General features: G+C 41.9%; 1 protein-coding gene across 3 annotated transcripts in view; it reads left to right on the top strand.

The window, feature by feature from the left end:
- Positions 1 to 25693, top strand: part of crata (carnitine O-acetyltransferase a) — a 44500-nt gene that overhangs the window by 9731 nt on the left and 9076 nt on the right. The window contains exons 2-12 of one of the 3 annotated variants that reach the window (XM_072240397.1): positions 453 to 555; positions 1458 to 1736; positions 2416 to 2534; positions 7861 to 7914; positions 9252 to 9414; positions 10629 to 10803; positions 11786 to 11964; positions 16060 to 16160; positions 18899 to 19018; positions 20565 to 20687; positions 24477 to 24612. In XM_072240397.1, coding sequence (XP_072096498.1) covers positions 532 to 555; positions 1458 to 1736; positions 2416 to 2534; positions 7861 to 7914; positions 9252 to 9414; positions 10629 to 10803; positions 11786 to 11964; positions 16060 to 16160; positions 18899 to 19018; positions 20565 to 20687; positions 24477 to 24612 — 1473 coding nt within the window. In that variant the 5' untranslated portion in view covers positions 453 to 531. Of the gene's footprint in view, positions 1 to 382; positions 556 to 1457; positions 1737 to 2415; positions 2535 to 7860; positions 7915 to 9251; positions 9415 to 10628; positions 10804 to 11785; positions 11965 to 16059; positions 16161 to 18898; positions 19019 to 20564; positions 20688 to 24476; positions 24613 to 25693 lie in introns of all 3 variants that reach the window. The other 2 variants (XM_072240396.1, XM_072240395.1) reach the window with 2 other exon arrangements.

The following is a 25693-nucleotide window of genomic DNA, read 5'->3' as shown; positions in this document are numbered from 1 at the left end:
CTGTAGAGAGCAGATGAATTAACTTTTCCAGTGTAGACATTTTAATTAGAACTTCATTGCCTGATGAGGACAGTGTTTTGAGTTAGAGAATACCTGCTATAGTAATGGGCTTGGCTCACATTGAGGATATGAAGCTAAGACATTGTTCTCCTCATTGATTGGAGTTCTTAACCCACATTTCCAAGAAGAGCCAAGCAGCCTACTTTTATACTGAGATTCTCTGATTCTTCACACCTTCACCTTTTTAGAAGTTTACAACTCGAATTTAAAGTTTGCAGTGGGAATTTTTAGCCACGTCTCCCATGAGTCTGGACTGTATTATTACTGGCATTAAAATATTTGGAACTCTTCTTTCGTTTCTTTTTATTTTTGTTTTTGACAGATTTAGGACGAGGAAAGAGAAGGCTGTTAAGCGCAGCCTTTAATGCATGTGTGTGTGATTTCAACCCCAGATTAACTGCTCTGGAGTGGAAAGAAAGCAGGGCGGGATTAGAGGGGCAAAGCTTTGACTTTTATGTTTATGTTCCTACGATGGATAGAAAGAATTTCCAAAAGGTACAGTATAATTTATTACAGATCAGCATTTTCTGAGAACAAAGCTGCCAGTGCTTGCCTACTAACACAAAACTATAATTAATTTCCCTAACATGCTTGTATATTAGCTTGCAGAGCAGGGTTAAAGATCTGTGTTCTATATCTGGGAGATGCTTCAGATAATTTAATCGGAGTTACAGTCCTATTCTAAAATATCCATTCAAGTTGCTGCATATTAACCACAGATCCTTAATTTCCTCTCAGAGAATTCAATTTTGTAGAGAATCTCATATTCTCACTTGCTTGCAAAGGTGATGAGGCAAGGCAAGATTTTGGGGATGTTTAAGATTGTTTTTAGTTTGTACAAATGTTTTCTTTTCTCTAGGTGGTTATTATGAGGTGCAATATTTATTCTGACATTCAGTGAAGTGAAACCTGAGCTCCTGTCTGCGCTATATGGTTTGAACACAGGAGCCATTTGTCAGCAGCTGTTGTCTCCACAATGTTCAATGTCATTGACCGACTAAAAATTCAAATCCTTGCAGGTTCTGCATAAAATAAGAGTTCACCAGGCTATTAAGTTTTCCAAAAGTGGTAATTTTTTCATCTACCTCCAAAATCTCTGAGCTTTTCAATTGTGGCTTGCACATTCCCAGTTTTCAGTGCTGCACCAATGGCTTCAGTTATCAAGACCAAACACAATGAAATTGCTTCCTGAACTACAGTTTTTCTATCTTGTTCTTTCCTTTGGTATACTCCTTAAAACCTACAGTTGCTCTAATCAGGATTGTAATCACCTGGCCCTGTCCTAATGTTTGTCATATTTATTCTGATAATTATCTTCCTATGTTAAAGCAACAACATGATTGGAAGGTCTTTATTTATAACTTGCTACCTAATCATGATCTGGTTTTGTTGTCTAGATCAAACCCAGCGCACTGAGGTCTGGCTGCTTAGTGCGACCCATTGCACCTACAAAGTTGCCTGGGCGATACTTCGCCCACCAAAAGTCTTTGCCGCGTCTGCCCGTTCCTCCTCTCCAGCAAACTCTTGAATGCTACTTGCTGACATTGGAGCCTATCCTCAGTCAGGAGGAGTTAGAACACACTAAACAAATAGTGAAGGAATTTGCTGAAAAGGGTGGAGTGGGAGAGAGGCTTCAAGCAAGCTTGGAAAGAAGAGCAAGGAAGACAGAAAATTGGGTACGAACTAAGATATAATTTTTTTTAATGTTATAACCTTTGGAGATTAGAGGAGTGAGAGTGATTGAAAACACACAAGAGCCTGAGAGGAATTGACAAAGTGAATATGGAGAGAATGTTTCATCTGTGGGAGAAAATGGGCCAGTGGATCACACTTAAAACAGAATTTGAAGGAGTTGACCATTTAACACAAAAAGGTGACATTTTCTCAGTGGATTTAGTCTTTGTGAGTCTCAACCTCCAGAGGATGGTGGAAGCGGAGTCTTTGTATATTTTTAAAGCAGAAGTAGATAGATTCTGGGTAAGAAAGGAGTGCAAGATTGCTGCTGGTGGACTGAAATACAGAGATGACATTTGAGTAAATAATTGGTAAATTTGTAAATTTATGTGCTAAATGCATGGAAGCTCATTTTGCATGTTTTTTTTAAAATGTTTCTTTATTCTCTCTCCCCCTTTACGTGTTTCATCAGTTTGGGGAGTAATTCAGCCTTAATGCTGCGGAACTCTCAAGGGATGAGTATCTATTTTGTGGGGGGAGTGGGTGATACAGGCAAGGAGGTAGAACCACATATCGGGAAGTTAACTCTCCATTGCTGGAAAGCCTTACTCCACTTGCAGTCTAGGTAGATACTTGAACCATGCCCCTTCTGGTTTACTTTCTCATTTCTTTTCTGTTCAGCTTTCGGAGTGGTGGCTGAGGACCGCTTACCTGGAATACAGACTTCCTGTGGTAATTCATTCCAGTCCCGGTGTGGTATTGCCAAAACAGGATTATCACGATCGTCAAGGACAGCTCAGGTAATGGTGTGGCAGTGGACTCGTAGTAGAATTTAATTTACTTCTGCTCGTGGCTTACATGGGAGGAAAATCGCTCTCTTCTTGAGCGCTTTTCTGTTTTTTTCTTTGGAAGGTGTTGACAAGTGGGTTGTTTAACCTATTGTGCTCCCCCTTAATAGTTTGAAGGGTACTGACTTCCTGTTCTTTGATCATTACCCTCCTTTCCAAGTGCATTGTTACTTCGCTTTTGATTATTGTAATTGAATTAGCTTTCTAGATCCTAACAATTTGTGAAGTTTGTTTTCTTCCCTTTGTTCCTTCGGCCAGTTTGCTTAGACCTACAATAGCAGATGATAGTTGATTATATTAGAAGCTGTAAATGTTTCCTGTTCTCACTGGCCACCATGATCTTGTAGCGTGAATGAAGTCACCGGAGAGAAGTACTGGTAGACATGAAGCAGTCTCTCTATTTGACAAATATCTCCAATAAGCTGACAGCCTTAAGAGTTATGAGAGAGGGGAGAGAAAGAGGGAGACCCTTTCGGTGCAGGAGGTCTGCTCAATCCAGCACTACACAACATTTTATGTGCTAAAGATCAAAGAAAATTCAGGAGAATTCAAATAAATCCATATTTACGATGCTTCCTTTGAACTACTTAGAACAGTTTCAAGCCACACACACCAAAGTTGCTGGTGAGCCCTTGAGTCTCAGCCCGAAACGTTGACTGTACCTCTTCCTAGAGATGCTGCCTGGCCTGCTGCGTTCACCAGCAACTTTGATGTGTGTGGCTTGAATTTCCAGCATCTGCAGTTTTCCTCGTGTTTGCGTTAGAACAGTTTCAAGTGCCTGGATTTTCCCACCATCACACCCAAAATAGGTGTTAATTACTGTTGTGTCCATGCAATGGGATTGAATTGATTGGATTCAAGATTCAAAAACTTTATGTCATTCTAACTGTACATCAGCTCTGCAGGGCAGAATGAGACAGCGTTTCCCAGGAGCAGTGCAATCATAACATAACAAACGCAACACTAAATAATCAACATAACAATAAATAGTAAAACACAACAGCCACATGTCAGTTAAAATCAAGTTATAAGTGTCCAGTGCAAGTTAAAAGTGTCCAAAGCAGAGTCAGGTAGAGCAGCTATTTAGCAGTCTGACTGCCTGTGGGAGGAAGCTGTTTAGTAGCCTTGTGGTTTTAGTTTTGATGCTCCTGTAACGCTTGCCTGATGGCAGAAGAACAAACAGTTCATGGAGAGGGTGTGAGGGGTCCTTAATGATGTACCGTGTCTTCTGGAGGCATTGACTCTGAAAGAGGTCTTGAACAGAAGGTAGGGAGACCACAATAACCTTCTCTGCTCCCCTAACCACCCTCTGCAAGGCTTTTTTGTCGACAGCACTGCAGCTGGAGTACCAGGTTGTGATGCAAAAGGCCAGCACAGTCTCAACCACGCCTCTGTAGAATGTAGTTAAGATGTTAGTGGGGAGTGGTGCTTGCTTAAACTTCCTCAGAAAGCGCAATCTCTGCTGGGCCCGTTTCACAATCCCAGTGGTGTTCCTGGACCAGGTGAGATTGTCCGAGATCTGCACCCCAAGAAACTTGATGTTTTCCACTCTCTCCACTGTGGAGCCGCTGATGCTGAGGGGTGTGTGCTCAGGCTGAGACCCTCTGAAATCGACGATCATCTCCTTGGTTTTGGTGACATTAAGCATCAAGTTGTTATCACTGCACCAGCTCTCTAGGTGTTTGACCTCCTCCCTGTACATTGTTTCATCATTTTTGCTGATGAGCCCCACCACTGTGGTATGATCTGCAAATTTAATGATCAGGTTCTCCTTGAATCTGGCTGCACAGTCATGTGTTAGCAGTGTAAACAGCAATGGGCTAAGCACACAGCCTTGTGGGGATCCAGTGCTCAGTGTGATGGAGTCAGAGATGTTCCTGCCAACACTGACTGACTGTGGTCTCTCTGTCGTATGTAGACAATTAGTGACGTACCTGTTTCCTGGTGTGTCTGGTCTGAATTTCTGAGCTGCATTTTCAATTTAATCTTCTATGCATATTCAGACCTGAAGGCTAGTGGCTGAAGTCAGTTAAAGTTAATTGCTGCATGTCCTAACCACAAAAATCACTCTAACAATCTAAATTTTTACTGCCTAAATCCTGATGTTTGTCTTTATTTTGTAAAATGTTATTGTCTTCACTGGAGCTCTTGAATAGCTCTGTGCGTGTAGCTGAGTTTGGTGACACAAAGCAGGTTTGATTCCTGATATGATTTGAGTTAACAGTCTCTATTGGAATAAGGGTAGCATCCTGCATTTAGCTTCAGTTAGACAAATAATCAACCATGACTCAACCATTGAACAATCTGTATTCAGCATAGCAAGTCTGCCTGTGGACAGGGCGTTGGCCAGAATTCTTTCTGACAGAAAGAGATTTAGCGAGGGTATTCCAGAACTGAAGGTATCACCACCAATGGTGGAGTCATAGCAGTTTGGGAATAATATGCAAGAAGCTGCAATCAGCGAAGCACCGTCACCTTGGAAGTTTGTACCGTTAGAGGAAGTCATAAAGAACCTATGGAAAGATCTGAGCAGAAGGGTGTGAATTTTTAAAACTGTGCTAGGGCCAGAACAAGAGCTAATGCTACAGAGGGCGTGTAGGGGATTTGCTATAAACTAGGATGAAGGCAGCAGATGTTGGAATTAAAGTGCATGTCAAACAAAAGGTGAGTGACAGTAACACCCAGGCTCTCAAAAACCATTTAGCACGTCAGTGTGTTCGGGAGCAGGATTGATCATGATTCCCAAGGGTATGGGATTTCCTGTATATGACGAGAAAATTGTGTTTCTTGCTTCTTATTGATTTGCCAGTTTTCCTGTAAAACTATTAAAGTTGTGGGGGTGTGGCTGGGAGTCTCCAGGCCTGACCCTGCTCTTTACAAGGGGCGGCTGTTATCTGACAGGAGTATGTGGATTTCAGGCATGCTCTGGAGGCTATGCTGTAGTCTGGAGACAATGCTTAATTTCCACAGCTCTCAGCCCATCCCCTGAATCTATTATTGACTACGGACAGCTCTTCGGCATAGTCACAGTGACTGAAAGGCCAGGGAACATAACGCACTACCTTCAACCTTGCAATGGAATGTGGATAATATCAGGAGTAAGGGGAAGGATTAGAAATCGGGCTGGAACTCCAGCAAAGTGGTAATTGGACTACCAGCTTCTACTTCAGGCTGCCGCCCCCCCCCCCCCCAATGAGAGATGGTCATTGTTTATTTCTCTCACCTCACCACTGCTTAGTTCAGTCTTTGTGGACACAGTCTGTTAATTGTGTTTCTATAGTGATATTAAGGCTCATTCTTGCATAGAAACAAATTATTTGGTCCAAATGATCTACAAAACTATCTGTGTTCTGCATTATCATTCTCTGACTCATCTTCATTTCTCTGTTTGCCATAATTTCCCTGTCAAATTAGTTCAAAACCTTCCCCAACAACATGAGCAAACCTCCCAGCAAGAATGTTGGTCCCATTGTGATTCAGGAGCAACCCATCCTGCTTGTACTGGTATCTCCTTCTCAGAAGCATCCCAGTGATCCAAAAAGTCCAAAGCCCTTCCTCCTACATCATCTCTTTATTCATGCGTTCATTTAACCTCTCTTCACCTATACTCACTCTGCTGTGGCATTGGAGATAATACAGATATTGCTTTGGAGGTCCTGCTCGTTAATCTGACTTGGCTCTTTAAATTCATGTTGCAAAACAGCATCCTCTTTTGACTTCTGGTGCTTCTTTCCATGTACCCCCACGTGTATAATGACAAAATCAGGAATTCATCCAGGCAGACCTACTAATATTCTCCAGCACATCTGTCCTAGATATGAGACTCAAAATTGTTCATAACAGTTCTGACTGTAAAACAAAAATATCTCAACATTATTAGGCTCCTGTTATAATGCAGCTGGGGGTAAGAATTTCTTCAGAACAAGATGCACCAACATGCAGCACATTAACATTGAGACCTGTTCCGGAGTAGGATATGTATGTAGTTTTAATTATTAATATATGTAGTTCTAATTAATTGTCTCTTCAAAAGAGACGTGGATGGATTAGAAAAGACCAAAATGTTTGACCAGGATAATTTGGGGCTTCAAATAATGGGATTGATAACTACAGTTTTTATATTTGATTGTATTTAATAACTGAACACCTACCTTGTGCAGAGAGTTCCAGTGATTCACAGCTTTATTGAATGAAGCTCCCCAGTTCTGTCTAAAACAGCCAACCTCGTGCTATGAACATGCCTTCAGTTCTGGATTCTCCAGCTAGGGGCACCAATCTTACATCATCCAAATCAATCCACTCCGATCACATTTCAATGAGTTATCCTGGCCAATATTTTTATTTACTAATAAATGCTTATCCTTCAACCAAAATAACAAGAATATCTGGTCATTATTGTATTGTTGGTTATAGTACCTGGTTTGGCACAAATTTCCTGCATTACAACAGTGAAAAGAATTCAAAAGGACCACATGGTTCTGGCAAACAGGAGAAAATCTGCAGATGCTGGAAATCCAAAGCAACATGCACAAAATGCTGGAGGAACTCAGCAGCCCAAGTGGCAGCTATGGAAAAGAGTAAGCAGTCGACATTTCAGACTGAGACCCTTCGTCAAGACCGGGGGGGTGGGGGAGATGAGAAGGTGGTAGGTGATAGATGAAAGTGGGTGAGGGGGAGGGTTAAAGTAAAGAGCTGGGAAGTTGATTGGTAAAAGAGGTAAAGGGCTGGACATGGCGGAATCTGATAGGAGAGTTCAGAAGACCATGGAAGAAAGGGAAGGGGGAGGAGCACCAGATGGATCACCTCCCTCTGCCCCCCCCTTCCCTTTATTCTATGGTCTTTTGAACTCTCCTATCAGATTCCCCTTTTTCCAGCTCTTGGTCTTTCACCAATCAACTTCCCAGCTTTTTACTTCACCCCTCCCCATCTCCCGGTTTCACCTATCACCTACCCCCTTCCTCCCCTACCCCTATCTTCTTACACTGACTTCGCATCTTTTTTTCCAGTCTTGATGAAGGGTCTCAGTCTGAAACGCTGACTGTTTACTCTTTTCTATAGATGCTGCCTGGGTTGCTGAGTTCCTCCAGCATTTTGTGCCTGTTGCATTGGTTATGGAATGCTTCAAGATATCCTGAGAGCATGAAATGAAAATCCGTTTGTATGTGAAGTTCAAACATTAGTGAATAAAACTGCCCAGGGCAATGTAAAGCAGTGCCTGCACCTGTCTAATGTGTTCTGTTGCCATTTGTAAATGTTCAGTCCCAATCTTCTCTTCCAGATTCGCTGCCAAATTGATCGCTGGTGTGCTGGATTTTAAATCTATGATTGACAAGTAAGTTTTGCAAATTTATATTGCAACAGTGTATTAGTGTCTACATGGTTTACTTTTTGTGTACTAATTTAATAAAAAGATTTAAAAAGAAAAGAAAGAAAGACAAGTAAGTTCAAATTATGACTTCACTGAGGAACACGGGGAAGTTGGTGGAAAAAAAAAAGAAAATATAGATTCTTAATACAATTTCTTTTTTAACTTAATAAAATATTCCAGGCACTTTACCATAAATTGGAGTAAAAATTGACGTTGAGTTGCAAGTGGAGTTATGGAGAGGGCTCGCAGGTCAGACTGGTAGGAGTTAAGAAGCATTTTGAAGGAGACGAGCAAGCTGGAAAAGTGCATGGAGTGGTCATTCCAAGCACACCTCAGTGTCTGCTTTGATGTGACAAATAAGGCTAATCTTTAAAACCTGGACCTGCCAGCCAGTGGTGTAGGTGTAGTGGCATCAGCACCAGACTTGGAGGCAAATGGTCCCGGGTTCGAATCTGTTCAGCTCTTAATATGCTTTCCATCCATGCTGGATCGAGCTAGCTTCGCGGCCTCGTAAAACAAAAAACAGACAAAGAAAGGGCAAGGTTGTCACCCGATGCGCCACAAGGCATAGAGAGGAATAGTAATAGTAATAACCTGGACAGGTGAAGACACGTAATCAGTAGTAGAAATGGTGCAGGTTGAGGTTGGAGGCATTGCAGAGTTAGAAAGGGTCAAACTTTATAGTCAGACTTTAAAACCTACACTCATTGGCCACTTTATTAGGTACAGGAGTGGAACCCGGCGTGGTCTTCTGCTGCAGTAGCCCATCCGCTTCAAGGTTCGACGTATGTGTGCTCAGGGTTGCTCTTCTACACACCACAGTTGTAAAACATGGTTACAAGTTACTGCTGCCTTCCTATCAGCGTGTACCAGTCTGCTGTTCTCTTCTAACCTCTGTCATTAACAAGGCATTTTTGCCCACAGAACTGCCACTCACTGGATGTTTTTTGCTTATCTGTCAATTCTCTGCAAACTCTAGAAACTGCTAACGCGTGACAATCCCAGAAGATCGGCAGTTTCTGAGATACTCGACCACCCCTTCTGACACCAACAATCATTCCATGATCAAAGTCACTTAGATCACGTTCCTTCCCCATTCTGATGTTTGGTCCGAACGACTGAACCTCTTGACCATGTCTGCATGCTTTTATGCATTGACTGGTTAGATATTTACATTAACGAGTAAGCATACCTAATAAATTGGCCACTGAACGACTGAAAATTTTACGCATTTGTAGTTTTTATCAGATCATTGTGTCTTGTTCTGAGTAAACACTTTCCTCTTTTGTTCCTTTGCTCAGTGAGACCCTTCCTGTGGAGAGTCTAGGCGGGAGCCCGCTCTGCATGAACCAGTATTACCAGATCCTGTCATCCTGCAGGATCCCGGGTTCTAAAAGTGATTCTTTTGTCAACTATGCCCAAACTAAAAAACCAACCCATGTAACAATTGTGCACAACTTCCAGGTAGGTTGGCTTGCATTTGCTTGAGTGTGCTAAAGGTTTTTAAGTTCTCCTTGCCCATGTTTCTGCCCTGAAGTAACGTTTGTTTCTTTTCTGTCTCGCGTTGCAATTCAAGGTCTGTCTAATTCACCTTGTATCGTGGGGCCACCAAGGTGCAATAATTAGTTGAAAACAAACCACAGGAACTAATCTATTTTTTTAAATCATTGACCCAGTGGGGAAAGCCCCACAACACGCAATGCTGGTCAAATCCAGCTGCTACATTTTACTTTAATCAGTAGTCATGAGAGTTTAATTCTGCCATCGATTATTAGCAAGCTGATGGAAAGTCACGCTATCAGTGCTACCAATAACTTCCCACTAATAATTCGTGCTTCATTTGAGTGTCATCATGACCACTTATTTGCAGACCTTTCCATGACCTCGATTCAGATGGTAAAACCATCCAAATTCCAGAGGCCAAGGGTATCACAACATAATTTGACCCGGTGTGACATCAAAGAACCTGGGTAAAACTGACCACTGGGATAGCTTCACTGATTGGAGTCAGTCTTGTATAAAAGGTGATGGTATAAAACTAGAAAATGCTGGGAAAATTCAGGTCAGGCAAAAAAAAACTTGGAAAGAAACAATTAAAGATTTCAGGTCAATGACCCTTTGTCAGAATCTGATCGGAATGTTTCCAGCATTTTCTGTTTTTTAACATCCAATTTCTTTGATTTGATTCTGCAGCGTTCTTTGATTTTTTCAAATAAGAAAGTGGTTGTGTTTGTTGGAGATCCTTGCTACCGGAGTTCTTGGGGGCAGCAGTGAGATTCTGATATCCTGCTTCATAAATCACCTGACCTCCTTGTTGAGTCAGCAGTTGAGTTAATCACTGATGATTGTGCAAAAGTTAATTCAATACTCAAATCATCAGAAAACAAAACGTGCTTGTTTGCAGCAGGATATGAAGGACCCAGTTGCCACAAATGGAGTGTAGCAGATTTTGTAGTGGACCGTATAATACCTTCAACTACTTTTTCCTACCCCCCCCCACCCCCACCAACAAATTCCACATGTAGGCATTTCTAGTGAGAAGAAGGTGAGGTCACTTTGTGGTAATCGGGTAGGAGATCTAGACTAATTTTGTCTCCAGGCTGGGATGCTGAGACTAATTCAAACTCGTGAGCTTCAGTCCACACTTTCAGTTCACGATTTCCATCTGTATTTTGCAGTTCTTTGAGCTCTTTGTGTATAACAGCGATGGTAGCCCCTTAACTGTGGACCAGCTTTACATGCAATTGGAGAAGATCTGGCATTCCTCACTCCAGACAAACAAAGAGCCAATTGGGATCCTTACAACTGGCCATCGAAACAGCTGGGCAAATGCATACAACACGCTGATCAAAGGTTGCTCTTCAGAAAATAATTGCTTCATTCATTATTATCTCAGTGATTATAATTCAGAAGTTTATTATTGAATGTAAATACCGTTGGAGCATTGAAATTGTCAAAGGAACTGTACTTTTACAAAAGTTTCTTAGGTTTTTTTTTGCATGATATAGCTCCGATAATGATCCATGTTCATTCTTCTCACAGAGAATTAGGATCAGGTTTAATATCACTGTCTGTGTCCTGAAGTCCACACATATTCCTACACTTGGGAATTGTTCGAAGGGGGTCAGGAACGGTTTGCATGGGACACCGGCTAGCTTTAGCATTTCTGTCAGAATCTTGGCTAAGCTGATCTACAGGCATGTTAGGAGTGTGACGCAATACTTGTAGATAAAGGCAGTGCTGCTGAATACTCAGGAAGCTTAAGACAACCCAGGGCAGAAGCTCTGCACTCACCCAAAATCTTGGACCTTACACCTTCACTCCCTCCAGTGTACTGATTCACAGTGCCAAGGCTTCTATGATACCACTTCTGAAACCTGCAGTTTTTACTGTTTCGAAAGCCAATGGGAGTGGGTAAATGGGAACCTGTTTCTCCCTTCACCCCAAGTTCTCCTCCAAATCAGATGCCATCCTTACTTGGAATTATACTATATCACTATCCCATTTTGCTAACTCAAAATCTTGGAAGTCCATATCTGACACCAATTGGACTGCAACTGTATGTGGCTTAAAACTATTTTTCATGGGGAAGTTGGGAATGAGTTGGTAGGATTGCCCAGACCCAGTGTAAGAATTTGAAACAACAGGGAGTTCTCCTAGTCTCCTTGTTCTTACTGAGCTATGCACTTGAACCCAGTGATTGTTTGCCATTATATTGTGATAACGGAATATACTAGATCATTATTTGTGTGAGCTAATTTTAACTTCCTATAATGCCTCTCTGCAGAATTTTAAAATTGTGCTTACTATTTCTTCTTCCCCCGGGCCCCTCCAGATAAGGTTAACAAGGAGTCTGTGAAGTGTATCCAGCGGAGCATCTTCACCCTCTGCCTGGATGCTCCAGTGCCAAAGGTGTCAGACGAACTCTACATGAGTCACATTGCGGCACAGATGTTGCATGGTGGAGGTAGTCGGTGGAACAGTGGCAACAGGTGGTTTGACAAAACCCTGCAGGTATGTGAGGGGTTGCAGGTATGTTGAGGGGCAGGTATGTGAGGGGTTGCAGTCAGCCTCTGGGCAGCAACTGGGTCAGGCTCTGATCAAGCATAATCAACACAGGTGTTTTTTTTTTAAAGTTGATGTGTATGGCTGTATTTGTACATATATCTGAAGAGTATATAGGAATATTGATCTGGGACTAATTGGGGATGTTACTGTGTGCATTGGCAGTGTGACTATAGCTGCTCCATGAATAATTTTCTTTCCAATTGTTTTAAAGATCTTTGAAATGTTCTTTGCCTACACTTTAAAGGTACTATTATTGTTTTCTGAACTCCTTCAATTCCTTCGCAAGCACCAGCCTTAAGGGCTGGTTGAAGCAGGGTGGAAGGGTTGTGAGATAGGAAGGGGGAGGAGAGATAGAACAGTAACATCATGTGAGCTCAAAGTTCAACAAGGTAACAGATAGCAACCTGAAGGGCCTCTTCCCTCCTATTCTCCTCCTTGCACGCATTCTTCCCTCTGTTTCCATTATCTGGACTCCTGGAGTGAACCATTTCCCACTTTAACTGGATCCTTAACTTGCTGACCAATAGACCAGAGTCAGTAAGGAAAGGCAGCAACACCTCTGCCACGATTATTCAAAACACTGGTGCTCCACACTGTTGTGTCCTCGGCGCCCTGTTCACTCATGACTGCATGATCAGATATTGCTCCAACCCCAGATGACAGCACTGCAGTGGGTGGTATCTCAAATAATGATGAGTCGGAGTAAAGGAAGGAAATAGAGGGTTTATGGTGTTGTGACAACAACCCATTCCCTCAAAGTCAGCAAAACAAAAAGAGCTGGTCATTGACTTCAAAAGGAGATACATTGTGCTTGCTCCTGTCTACGTGAATGGTGCTGAGGTTGAGAGCTTCAAGTTACTAGGAGTGAACATCACCAACCGCCTGTCCTGATTCGACCAAAACCGAAGATGTTCACCAACGCCTCTACTTCTTCACAAGACTAAAGAAATTTGGCATATCCCCATCAACCCTTCAGCTTTTATTGATGCACTATAGAAAGCATCCTATTTGGGTGCATCACAGCTTGGTGCAACAGCTGCTCAGTACGTACCTCAAGAAACCGTAGAGTTGTGGACACAGCTCAGCACCTCACAGAAACCAGCATCTCCTCCATGGACTCTGTATGCACTTCTCCCTGCCTCGTATCAAAAACCCACCTATTCCAGACATTCTGTCTTCTCTGTTGTTCAGCTGGACAGAAAACACAAAAACCTTTAGGTCCGAACCACCAGACTCAAGGGCAGCTTCTATCCTGCTGTTATAAAAATATTAAATGGTCCCCTAGTACGGTAAGATCAATGTGCAAACAACTTTGTTATCAAAGTATATATATATATGTGGACATTTACAGAAAAAAATACAAATAAAATTTATGAGAAACTGTATTAAACGGGCAAAGATAGATAACAAATGTGCAAATAAAATAAATGCTGAAAGCATTAGCTGTAAGAAATTCTTGAAAGTGAGTCTGTAGGTCTTAGGTCTGTAGTTCAGAATAGTGTGACTGAAGTTATACACGCCGGTTCAGGAGCCTGGTGAACTTGGTGAAGGATTAGTGTAAATTGATATCATGTTTGATGGTTAACGTGGACTCAGTGGCTGTAGGTCTTGTTTCCATGTTGTATCATTTTGTATGAGTGGTGGTGTGGGCCTTAAGGCTTCTGTACTTCTTGCCCAAAGCCGGTAGGAAGAAGATGCAGTGGCCTGGATGGTGGGGGTGTTTAATGATGGACGCTGCTTTCTTGTGGCAGTGCTCCATATAAATATATTCAGTGCTGCGGAGGGCTTTGCCTGTGATGGTCTGGGCTGTGTCCACCACTTTCTGTAGCCTTTTCTGTTCCTCGGCATTGGTGTTTCCACTCTAGGCTGGGATGCAACCAGTTAGGATCCTCTCCACTGCACATCTATAGAAGTTTGTCAAAGATTTTGATGACATGCGGAATCTGCGCAAGCGTCTAAGGAAGTGGAGGTACTGTCGTGTCGCTTTTGTGATGACACTTGTGCGCTTGTCCCAGGATTGGTCCTCTGATGTGTTACCACCAAGGAGTTTAAAGCTACTGATTGAGGGCCTCTGGCTGCTTCCTCCTGTAGTCAGTAATAAGCTCTTTGGTTTTGCTGATGTCGAAGGAGAAGATGGCGTTATGGCACCATTCAACCAGATTTTCAGTCTCCCTCCTACATGCCGATTTGTCACCACCTTTGATTCGACCAACAACAGCGATGCCATCAGCAAACTTAAATACGGTACAAGGTTGGAGCTCTTGACCTCACAATCTACCTTGTTAAGATCTTGCAGCTTGTTTATCTGCACTGTATTTTCTCTGTAGCTGTTAGCTTATTCTGCATTATTTTTAATTACCTTATTCGACCTCAATAACTGTGTAATGATTTGACTTGTATGAACAGTATGCAAGGCCAGCTTTTCATCGTATTCCACTCAGTACACGTGACAATAATAAGATCAATTTCAATTCCAATTGTTTACTCCACTCAGTTATTTGTATCTGAGCATCAGCTTCCTGCAGCCTAATACCAGCAGAACTTTGGTATTCACTGTCTGGTTCTTGGTGTTCTAATATATCAATAAAGCAAACAGATTGGGGTGGGGGTGGGCTTAATGGGGTGAGAAAACTCTCCAAAGCTGCTACCGTTTTGTATTGGTTAGAGATCTATAATGAAAGTCAAAGTCGAGTTTATTGTCATATGTACAGGTGTGCACAGGTGCAATGAAAACTTTATTTGCAATAGTACCGCGAGCACATAATATATAAACAGTGTTCAGGAGAGAAATATAAACTACAGAAAATATAATTAGGACAAAAAATTTAAATTTTAGTACAAAGTGATCAAAGTATACTGTTGATATACTAAGGTAGTGATTAGGGTCGTGCTGGTTGCTTCAAGAACTGAATGGTTGAAGGGAAGTAGCTTCCTTTGTTTTGGAACTTGGTGGTATGAGACTTTGAGCTTCTCACCTGATGGTAGCTGCACGGCCCAGGTGGTGAGATCTTTGTTAGGTGTTGCCACCTTGAGACTGTACCTCATGCAGATACTACCGGTGATGAGGATCGATGTGTCTGTGATGTATTTGGCTCAGTCCACTACTCTCTGCAACTCCTTGCGTTCCTGCGCATTTGAACTGCTATGCCAGTCCTTGATGCAACTAGTCAGTATACTTTCAACAGTATATCTGTCGAAGTGTTCGATGATATACCAAACCTCTGTCTTCTAAGAAAGTAAAGACATTGGTGTGCTTTCCTTGTGATTGCAATGATCTGCAAGGTCCAAAACGGGTTATCTGATATGTTAATGCCCAGGAATTTAAAATGACTGATTTTCTCCACCATTGGATTTTGTTCCTCTCTCTTCTGCCCCTCCAACCCCTCTCCCCCCAGTGTGGATTGGTGTATGTTCACCCTGTTTCTCCTTCCTGAAGTCACCAATCAGTCTTTTGCTGATGTTCAGCAGGAGTCTGTTGTTATAGCTCCTCTCAACTACAGTAGGTGTCCTATCCCACTTCTGTATACTGACTCGTCGCCAGCTGTGATTCATCCCACAATTGTGCTTTTGTTGGCAGATTTGTGTATGGCATTGCAGCTGTGCTTAGCCACACAGTCACATGCGTACAGAGAGTAGAGTGCAGGGCTAAGCACCAGCCTCGAGCTGCACCTGTTTTGGGAGTCATTTAGGAGAAGATGTTACTGATCCTCACCAGTTGAGCTCTGCTGATGAGGATAAGTATCCATTGCAGAGGGAGATGCATAGTGCCATCATATCACTTGTGACAAGTGGCTTCACACAGGGGACGTTCTAGTTGAAACTGATGTTGTTCTCAGTGAAATTCAGCCAGCACACAATTTCTAGTAGAGATCACTGGATAATGATCAAGTCAGAATCTCAGCTGAATTTTCTTTTCCTTTTTCATATTTAAAAATATCAGTGTCTAAAATCTTGAGGTACTGATGGTACTTTCATCATCTCTGTCACTCATGCATCAAGACAGCCCACTAACGACGTTGCCTTTTCATGTGTTTTCCACAGTTCATTATCGGAGAGGATGGATCTTGTGGTTTGGTCTATGAGCATTCGTCATCAGAAGGACCTCCCATTGTTGCTCTATTGGACCATGTCTTTGAGTATTGGTAAGAGTCGGTTTATTTAGGAAGTAGATTGGGCGGGGGGGTATCGAGGCAGTGTTGGTTGAAAAGCCCACATAATGAGAAAACGGATCAGAACACGTACTTTCTCCAATATTTGGGTGGGCATCGTATTGGGTGGATGTCTGACCATCTCTAGCCAACCCTAAATATCTGTTCTGATCATTTAACCTCCTGCTAGGGCTTGATCAGTGCAGGGCAGATGGCAATCACTAATATTATAAAACCTTGCTGTACTAAAGAAGGCCATTCATTGAAAGAGCTCTCGGTTTACAGTTGATCTACAATCCCATTGTCCAGAAATTCCAGTGGTTTGGCATCTGCCTTACAGGCTCGGTGTCTTGCACTCACTAAACATTTTTTATTTCAAAAATATATTTTCTTTATAATTGACTGTAAATACAACTAAGGTCATGTCTGTCCCAATGATCTTTTTACCATCAATTTAATGCATTCTGTGCCAAGCCTATTCGTGTTGTGTCCTTGATGAGTACAGCCATGAAATGTCTGACGGTCTGTTACACAGGGCTCACTCCTTGGTATCCAATGGCAGCACAGTCCTTGACTGGTCTTTCCCAAGAAGCCTTTGAGTTGTCTGCTGCAAGCTTCAGTGCATCCCTGAGCAGATGTCAGCAGATTTCACTTGTGGACATCTCCTTGCGCTGGAAGTTCAACAGATTCAGGCACCCTTACCTTTAAACTGCCTTCGTCCCATTTCCTACGCTACCTTTCAACTTCCAGATTTCACAGTATAGCTTGTGTACTACTGGGTAGTCACTTCAAGTGAATTAAATGTGTTGGATTATAAATGGGAGTAATATCCAATAATCTGGAAAATCGCATGTCTACCATCCGATAGTCCCAAGGGTGCTGGTTTATCAGGGTTTTACTATAGTGCTGTATCCCAGATATACAATATATGTATCAAGAATGTTTCCTATTTATAGAGCAAGCTGTTAAAACCTTAAGTCTCCCATAGGGCAGTACAGCCAACAGGATGTCTTTTGAAATGTAATTGCTGTTGTAATATGGTTAACGCTGCGACTAATTTGCCTGCGGCCAGGTCCTACTAACAGTGGGGAAACACAGAATTCACTATTTTTGAAATTGTACTTTAGTCAGCACTTATCTGCTGCAGCTTCATGACTTAATTAAGAAAAGTGTTTGAGATGCAACTAGTTCTCTTACCTGCTGACTGTGATTCCATCTTTGATGAGGCAAACAGAAAGGAATTCAGTAGGATAAATATACTATTTTTCTCCGTGTGGTGGCGGGGGGAGCATGAATATTTACACAACCACGAATATTTCCAGTAGGAAATTCAGTTTTATTTACCTGGCAAGTAGTTATAATGTGCAACAAAATTATTACAACAAATAACGTTTGTATTTAAAAGATGACTGGAGATGCTTGTAGGAAATAAGCAAGTTTATTTGTAGAGCACTTTTCAAACACAACGGTTCAAAGTGCTTTACATAGAACGATATAAAAACCAAACATCAAATTTCAGACAATATTTGAGAGAATAAAATACCACAAAAAATAAATGTGATAAATAGAAGTTACAGTGCAGGAGATTCTAATTAAAAGCTACAACAAAAAGAAAAGTTTTGAGCCTCAATTTAAAAGAGCTTAAAGTTGGGTCAGACTTCAGATCCTCCGGCAGATTATTCCAGATCTGTGGAGCTTAGTAACTAAAAGCTGCTTCACCATGTTGTTTTGACCCTGTGGGCGGTAAGCAGACCCACACAGACAACCTGAGAGCTCAGGAAAGTTCGTAATGTAGCAGGATATCAGAGATGTATTTTGGCCCTCGACCATTCAGTGCTTTATAAACCACTCCCGGTAGCCACCCACTTCAACTCTGCTTCTCATTCCCATTCAGATATGTCCATACATGGCCTCCTCTACTGCCATGATGAGGTGAAACTCAGGTTGGAGGAGCAACACCTCATATAACATCTAGGTAGTCTCCATCCCCTTGGTATGAACGTAGAATTCTCCAACTTCCGGTAATTCCCTTCCCCTCCCTTCCTCTATCCCTGTTTCACTCTGCCCCCTCCCCCCAGCTGCCTATCACCTCTCTCATGGTTCCGCCTCCTTCTACTACCGATTGTGTTTTCCCCTATTCCTTCTTCACCTTTCCTGCCTATCACCTCCCTGCTTCCCCCCCCCCACCCCTTTATCTTTCCCCTCACTGGTTTTTCACCTGGAACCTACCAGCCTTCTCCTTCCCACCCTCCCCCCCACCTTCTTTATAGGACCTCTGCCCCTTCCCTCTTCAGTCCTGACGAAGGGTTCTGGCCTGAAACGTCGACTCATCGTTTCCACTGATGCTGCCCGACCTGCTGAGTTCCTCCAGCGTGTTGTGAGTGTTGCAGTAATTGTTTGTACTTTAAAGTCAGTCCTCTGATGGACAGGAAGCCAGTGTAGTGATCTGGGAACTGGGGTGATGTGTTCTACTTTCTTAGTCTTAGTGAAGACTAGCAGCAGTGTTCTGAATGAGCTGCAGCTGTCTGAGGGATCTTTTACAGAGACCTGTGAAAACTTCATTACAGCAGTCAAGCCTACTAAAAATAAATGCATGGATGCGTTTTTCTAGATCTTGCTGAGGCATAAGAAATAGGGTAATGTAACATTGGGCCAAATGACATGTTTTCTCTGTAAATTCTACAGGAGTGCTACATGGTCAAGTGATCAGTGCTTTTTTTTTTAAATTCCAGCAACAACTTGGAGATGGTTCGTTCTCCTATGATTCCATTGGCCATGCCTCGGAAGCTCCGTTTCAATATCACGCCTGACATAAAGAGGGACATTGAGAAAGCAAAGCAGAACCTCAACATGTGAGAGCTTTTTCTTTTAACTCTTAGTGGGGTTGTGGATGCCACTGGCAAAGTTAGTATTTATTTCTCCATCCCCTTAAATGTGCTTAACATGACAGCAGGTTGCTTTTTTGCATTGGTGCAGTCCTGTGTAGTGAAGGTGTTCCCTGACTGCTGTGAGGAAGGGAATCCCAGGATCTTTACCCAGAAATAATGTATGTCTGAGTGAGGATGGTAGGCAGTTTGGACAGAATGCTGGGGAGCTGCCCGCTGTCACTTGGAAAGAGTTGATTATTCTTCGGAGGAGGTGGTTATACTCATAATACCAAGTCACACCAACCACCAAGATACACTGCCCCATTTTCCTTTCATCTTGCCCCCAAAGCAGCTGGTGGGGCTTGAGAAGGGGGTGGTAATGCTGCCATTGGCTTGGGATGCCCAGATCATGTGTGGAAGTTGGCCGGGGGGGGTGTGGGAAGAGAGGAGAAAAGTCAGAATTCCTTTCTTTTACTGCTATCCAACAACCCCTTGTGATGTGTGCACAAATTCAGTAAGAGCAGGATTGGGTTCTTCTGCAATAATGAAAAGGAATGGCATAAACAAATGGCCTTTCAATGTCATTCTGTTGTTCTATTATAAGTCTCCTGAACTTTTACATCAATTCCACTTTCCCACTCTGTAGAGTTCCATAGATGCCCAACCTTCCAATTTTCTTCAAGATGTTGTTTCACTTTTATTCTTGTATTAAAGAGCTATCCCACAAAGACTACGAGTTTCTCATTCTAAGTTGTGTATAGACTCAATTCTCCTCCCTCTTCTCTTCACCCAGGAATCAATCAACTGAATTTCTGTTGTAACCATCTCCTTGGGTAAGACCAAAAACACTATTCTGGTGGTGTAGACCCACAAAACTCCTACATAAATGTAGAAAATTCTTCCAACCCTTTTGCAATAAAGACAAATATATTGTATGTTTCCTAATAATTGCTGTACCTTTTTTTTTGTGATCCATTTGCAAAGGGCCCAGATCCAGATCCCTCTGAATACAAATGATTACGTTTCCCACAACGTAAAAATATTTGCCAGTCTTCAGATCAAGTTGAACGATGTCACATTTTCCCACATTGTATTCCATGATAACTTTCTACTCGTTCACTTATTCTGTTGGTATTTCTTTGTACACTCTTTCTGTTCTCTTGACAGTTTTTTTTTTCTCTCACCTTGCTCCTCGTTATCAGCAAACTTGGAAGGATTAAATTTGGTCCTATGATCTAAATTGGTGGTGTAGATTGTAAATAGCTGAGGTGCACGCACCTTGCTGCACTCCATTAGTCACCTCTCACCACACTGAAATAACCTCGCAATATATTCCCCATTAACCAACATTAAACATTTGAATAGCCCATCCAGTATTGACTGCATTTGCACATGAAGTACTGCTACTGCTGAGAGAACCATCACACATAATTGCATTGTGATACAATGAACGTAATGGCAGAGGTTAGGGAAAATGCCAATGTCATTTGAAGGTGATTTGAGACTAATGGTTGTCTTCCTTTCTTACTAGGATGGTGCGTGATGTGGATATAAAATGCTTTGTGTTCCAGCATTTTGGGAAAGAATACGTGAAGTCCCAGAAGTTGAGCCCAGATGCGTTTATCCAGGTTGCTTTGCAGCTGGCTTATTACAGGTATGAGTAACGTCATCTCAGATCCAACGTACTCAATAGTCCCTGTGTATCTAAAAGTCGAATTTTACACCATAGAAAAGAAACTCTTTGCCCCAGCATTGTTGTGCTCACTCGTTGAAAAAGCTCATTTTTTTCCCTCCTTTAATATGTATCAATCTCCCTTTAAAGGTTACCATGGAATTTGCTTCCGCCATCCTTTCCGATGCATTATAACAGCTCATAGCAACATGCTGAACTTTTTTTTTAAAAAAAAATGTACTTTTATCTTCTTTTTGCTACTTCTTTTATGTTCCATTAAGACAGTTATCAAAATGTCTTATTAATTTTGAAAATCTCTTTAAACTCCCCTTAAGCTTTGCAGTTGTGTGGAGACTGAGCCAATTTTCTGCAGTCCACATTAACCGAGCTCTAACATTACTACTCAAGTTGATCTGCTCCACACCCTTCCAAAGCCCTAACAACTCTCTTGGTGTAATGCATAGAAATGGATCAATATCTTTTGCTTAATATAGATTCATAAAAAAAATTTAGCACAATTTCCTTTTATATTTTTATGCTCCAAACTATAAAGCCCACAATTCTGTATGCTACTTTAAATGTTATTTTAAAAACCTAGTAACATTTTGTATCCTTCTGAGCACGTACTTTACCTCAGCCCTAGAACGTTGAGTAGCAGGTGATCCTGGCCAATCCCATATTAATGGTATCACTGACTGTGTCCCAGAATGAAGTGAAGTTGGTCTCTGTTTTGTATCCACAAACTCCCATCTCCACCTTGCATGTTTCATCCGGAGCTGCCTCTGTGTTTTGTGCGGCACAAACATTCTGTAGGGCATCATAGCAGTATTCTTCTCTGCCTCGTAGAACACTTCTGTTCACTGGAACATAGTACCTCAAATAAACCATTCAGTCCACCATGCCTCTTCTGCTATTCAAAGTCGAGTTCATTGTCTTGGCACAAGTACAGACACGTATGCCCAGGTGCAATGAAAATTTGCAGCAGCGGTTTCAGGCATGTAACATTAGATACACAACACTGAAAGGGCATTTTATTTAAGTACTTTTTAAAGATTGAAACCACTTCTAAGATCAGAATTGGCAACTCTACACAAGAACTTATGAAAGGAATTGAACTAGTTACAAACCTGGGTGTTCCTGCGCTTCCCACAAACGTAAAAGTGTATTTTTTTTTAAAGTGTATTCACTACAACTGTAAAATCTTCTTTTAAATAGATGAGCAGATATAAGACGTCTGAGTAGATTCCCCATTTTAAATACTGGAGACTTGCAGCTGCTGCATGAACAGTCCACCGAACCACTCCACATGCAGCCAACTTCCCTGGAAGAAATCCATCAATGTGTTCAGGATCTTTGCAATCAGATATACACCTACATGAACATGAAATTCTTAACATTCATTGTTTGCATTCTGACATCCCTAGCAAGTAGAGCATTTATTGCTCATGTCCAGTTATGCTTGGGAATGTGGCAGTAAGCATCGTTTTTGAACTGCTGTAGTGCCTTCTGCTGAAGGTACCTCTGAAATGATTTGGGATGGGAAATTAAAGGATTTAGCGATGACGATGAATAGTGGCATATTTCCAAGTCAGGATTGTGTGCAACCTGGAGTGAAGCCAGAAGCCAGTGCTGTTACCTTACGCCTTTGCTTCTTCCTTGGTGGTGGAGGACATAGGTTTGGGAGGTTCTGTTTGACTTTGTCTACAGATGATATGCTCTGCGGCTTTGGTGGAAGGACTGCTTTGTCCTTGTTGGTATTTAGCTTCCTGCGGACTCCATCCAGGGAAGTGTAGAGTATTCTATTACGTTCCTGACTTGTGCCGTGTAGAAGGTGGAGAGGCTTGGGTGTCGGGAGATGAGTCATTGAGATGATGGTTTCTGGACTCTGAGCTGCTATTTTTATGTGGCTGGTACAATTAAGTGACGCCCATACCAGGACAATGGCAGTGGGGCATTCAGTGATGGTAATACTGAATGATTGGACATGATCATTGACTGGCACTTCCATGTACAAGTCTCTGCCAAAATGACGTCCATGTCTTGGTGAATGGAGGCGTGGATTGTATCATCACTGAGGAGTTGCTCGTGGAATAGAAACAGCAAAATGGTAGTGGGCCAAAGCATATTTGTCTTTTGTGGGAAAGACAACTATTTGGTACATGAATATGCAGGGAATGGAGTGATGTAGACCATTTGCAGGTATAAGGTATTAGTGTAATTGGGGATCATTAGATTAATTAATTCAGCACAACATCATAGGCCGAAGAGCTTGTTTCCTGTGCTATAATGTTCGAACACATCTCTTTATTGTGAAGGAAAGAAGGCGACTGATGAAGCAGATAAAAAATGGGTATTGGTGCTACCCTGAGGAATTCCTGCAACAGCACGATGAAGTCCAATATCTGTAATCATCATCCTTTTTGTACTAAGTTTGTTTTGTCTTTTGCCCACTAATTTCATTTTTACCAGGGCTCCTCAGTGCCATTTGGTCAATTGCTGCCTTGGCGTCAGAGGTGATCACTCACTTTCAACTCTGAAATTCAACTTCGACCAAGTTTTGTGGAGCTGGGTGGTTACGGCAAAACCAGGCTGGACACTTGATCAGGTTATTGGAGAGTGACTTTAATTGATAGTACTGTCAAAGACACTTTCATCACATGCAGATTTAGTGATTATTAGCTGTACTCAATCTGTCCTGCTTTTTATGAACAGGGCATACTTGGGCAATTTTCCAAATATTAAAAACCACTGATACTTATCCAAAGGAAACATGCTTTCTGGGTAGAATTGTCCAAAATTAACTATTAAAATCAATCCCTTCTCCACCTTGTAGTCATAGAATACTACAGCACTGAAACAGGCCCTTTAGCCCATCTAGGCTATGCCGAGCTATTAATCCACCCAGTCTCATTGACCTGCACCTGGACCATTGCCATCCATACCCCTTCAGTCCATGTACCTATGCAAATTTCTTTGTTGAAAGTGTTGAAATTGAATCTACGTCCACCAATTCCACGGGTGGCTCATTATACACTCCCACCACCATGTGAGTGAAGAAATTCCACCTCAGGTTCTCCTTAAACATTTCACCTTTCACCTTTAATCCATGACCTCTAGTTCTAGTCTCACCCAACCTCGGGGGGGGGGGGGGGTGGGGGGGGGAAGAGAACCTGTTTGCATTTACCCAATCTGTGCCCCTCATAATTTTGTATACTCTTATCAAATCTTGATTTTAAAAAAAGTCAGGTTGAAAAGATCTTGATTGAAAAGTTCAGGGTGTTGGGGCCTAAGGCGAGGTATGGGCCGGTTCAGATCATTGCTCCACAGCGTTTACTTGACTCTGCACTGAACTATGGGACTCTCTTGTGGACTTCAGTTCAGAAACACTATTTGCTTGTAGTTACTGTTTGCATGTTTTTTTTTCTCTCCATTGCATGTCGGGTGTTCGACAGTCTTTTTAGGGGTTATAATATTCTTTTGTTTTCTTATGGACATGATGCTTTTTTATTCCCTGCAATTGGGTGTTACCAACAGTCTTCTTTCATATACATGGGGTTTTCTTCTTGGGTTTCTTTGTTTCGTGGCTACCTGTTAAGAGATGAATCTCAAGGTGGTATAATGTATACATACTTCTGATAAAATGTACTTTGAACTTTAATCTCCCCTCATTTTCACACACACTGTAGGGAATAAAGTCTCTTATTCAACCAAGTCGTTAGATCACAAAACTGTCCCCCTTCGTCACTTTGGTCTGCTTCTGTGTCTCGGCAGGATATACGGCATGCAGTGTGCAACCTATGAAAGTGCGTCCCTGCGGAAGTTTCACCTTGGGCGCACTGACACAATTCGCTCAGCCTCAGTCGAATCCTCAGTCTTTGTACGTGCCATGGATGACCCACAGGAACAGGTACTTGTATCTCTGAAATGCCACATTCCTATCACAAACAAAACCACTTGGAGCAGAGAAGCTTGACATAATTTGAAAGCTTTATTTTCTCACAACATCTCCAATTCACGGATTCAAACATTATTAGCAATCAGTATTCAGAAAAAGTGTGATGATACTAAAAGGATTTGATAAAGAAAAGGTTGTGTCCATTACATACCAGATGTTGGACTGCTCAATTGTCCTAGCATTTCATTACTTGATGCCACGAGTATGTGACACTTTACAAAAGCATCAGCGATGGGGAGAAGTTGTAAGAGTGATGGAGTCACTTAAACAGAAAATGTGGAAAGGGTGTTAGATAAATAAAGTGAAGGATGAAAGGATATAGAGTTGTGATGAAAACCCAGGAAAAGTGAAAATTGATCATTCGCAGAACCAGAACAATGACATGATGGGCCTAATGGCCACCTTTGTTTTGTCCGATTACACATTTTTAAAAGTCTGTTTAAATTGATTGTTGGGGGAGAAGAGACTTTTTCAAATGCATGCATTTTACATATAATGTTTGCTGCTCCCTATCCTACTCCCAATTTCTCTGGCCTTTGACTTGCATTAGCTCCTGACTCTGCAAATTAGAAATACAGCAGCCAACTTGCACACAGCAATACACATTGGCTTTAGGGGAGTAGAATCAATAATTAGCAGCAAGTTGAAAAGAATGCCTTCGTTTTTCTTCAAAGTAATGATTGTGGGATCATTGGCATTCAGTCAGGAGAGCAGACCAGTGTCAGTTTAAGTTGGTGTTGTTTTCATTAATGTACATTGCCTCAGAATTACACTGGTGTGGTGTCTTGGGCGATGTTGACCATGCGCTGATTGAGGTAAAACTGAGCTGCAGTGACAAGAGAATACATCCAATAGATGAATGAGATGGACACACAAGTTCTGCCAAGGTCACGTAGAGTTTAAAGAGTACCAGCAAAAATTGATTGGCCACCTCTTCTGTTGCAAGGCACAGTGGTTTGCGAATCTGATGATCCTTTTTATTTATTTATGGGAGATAGATATTTTTAGAAGTGTTAGTGTTTATTATTACCCT

Source organism: Mobula birostris, chromosome 22, assembly GCF_030028105.1.
Source record: "Mobula birostris isolate sMobBir1 chromosome 22, sMobBir1.hap1, whole genome shotgun sequence".
Lineage (NCBI taxonomy): Eukaryota > Metazoa > Chordata > Chondrichthyes > Myliobatiformes > Myliobatidae > Mobula > Mobula birostris.
This window is presented reverse-complemented; position numbering and strand designations above follow the sequence as displayed.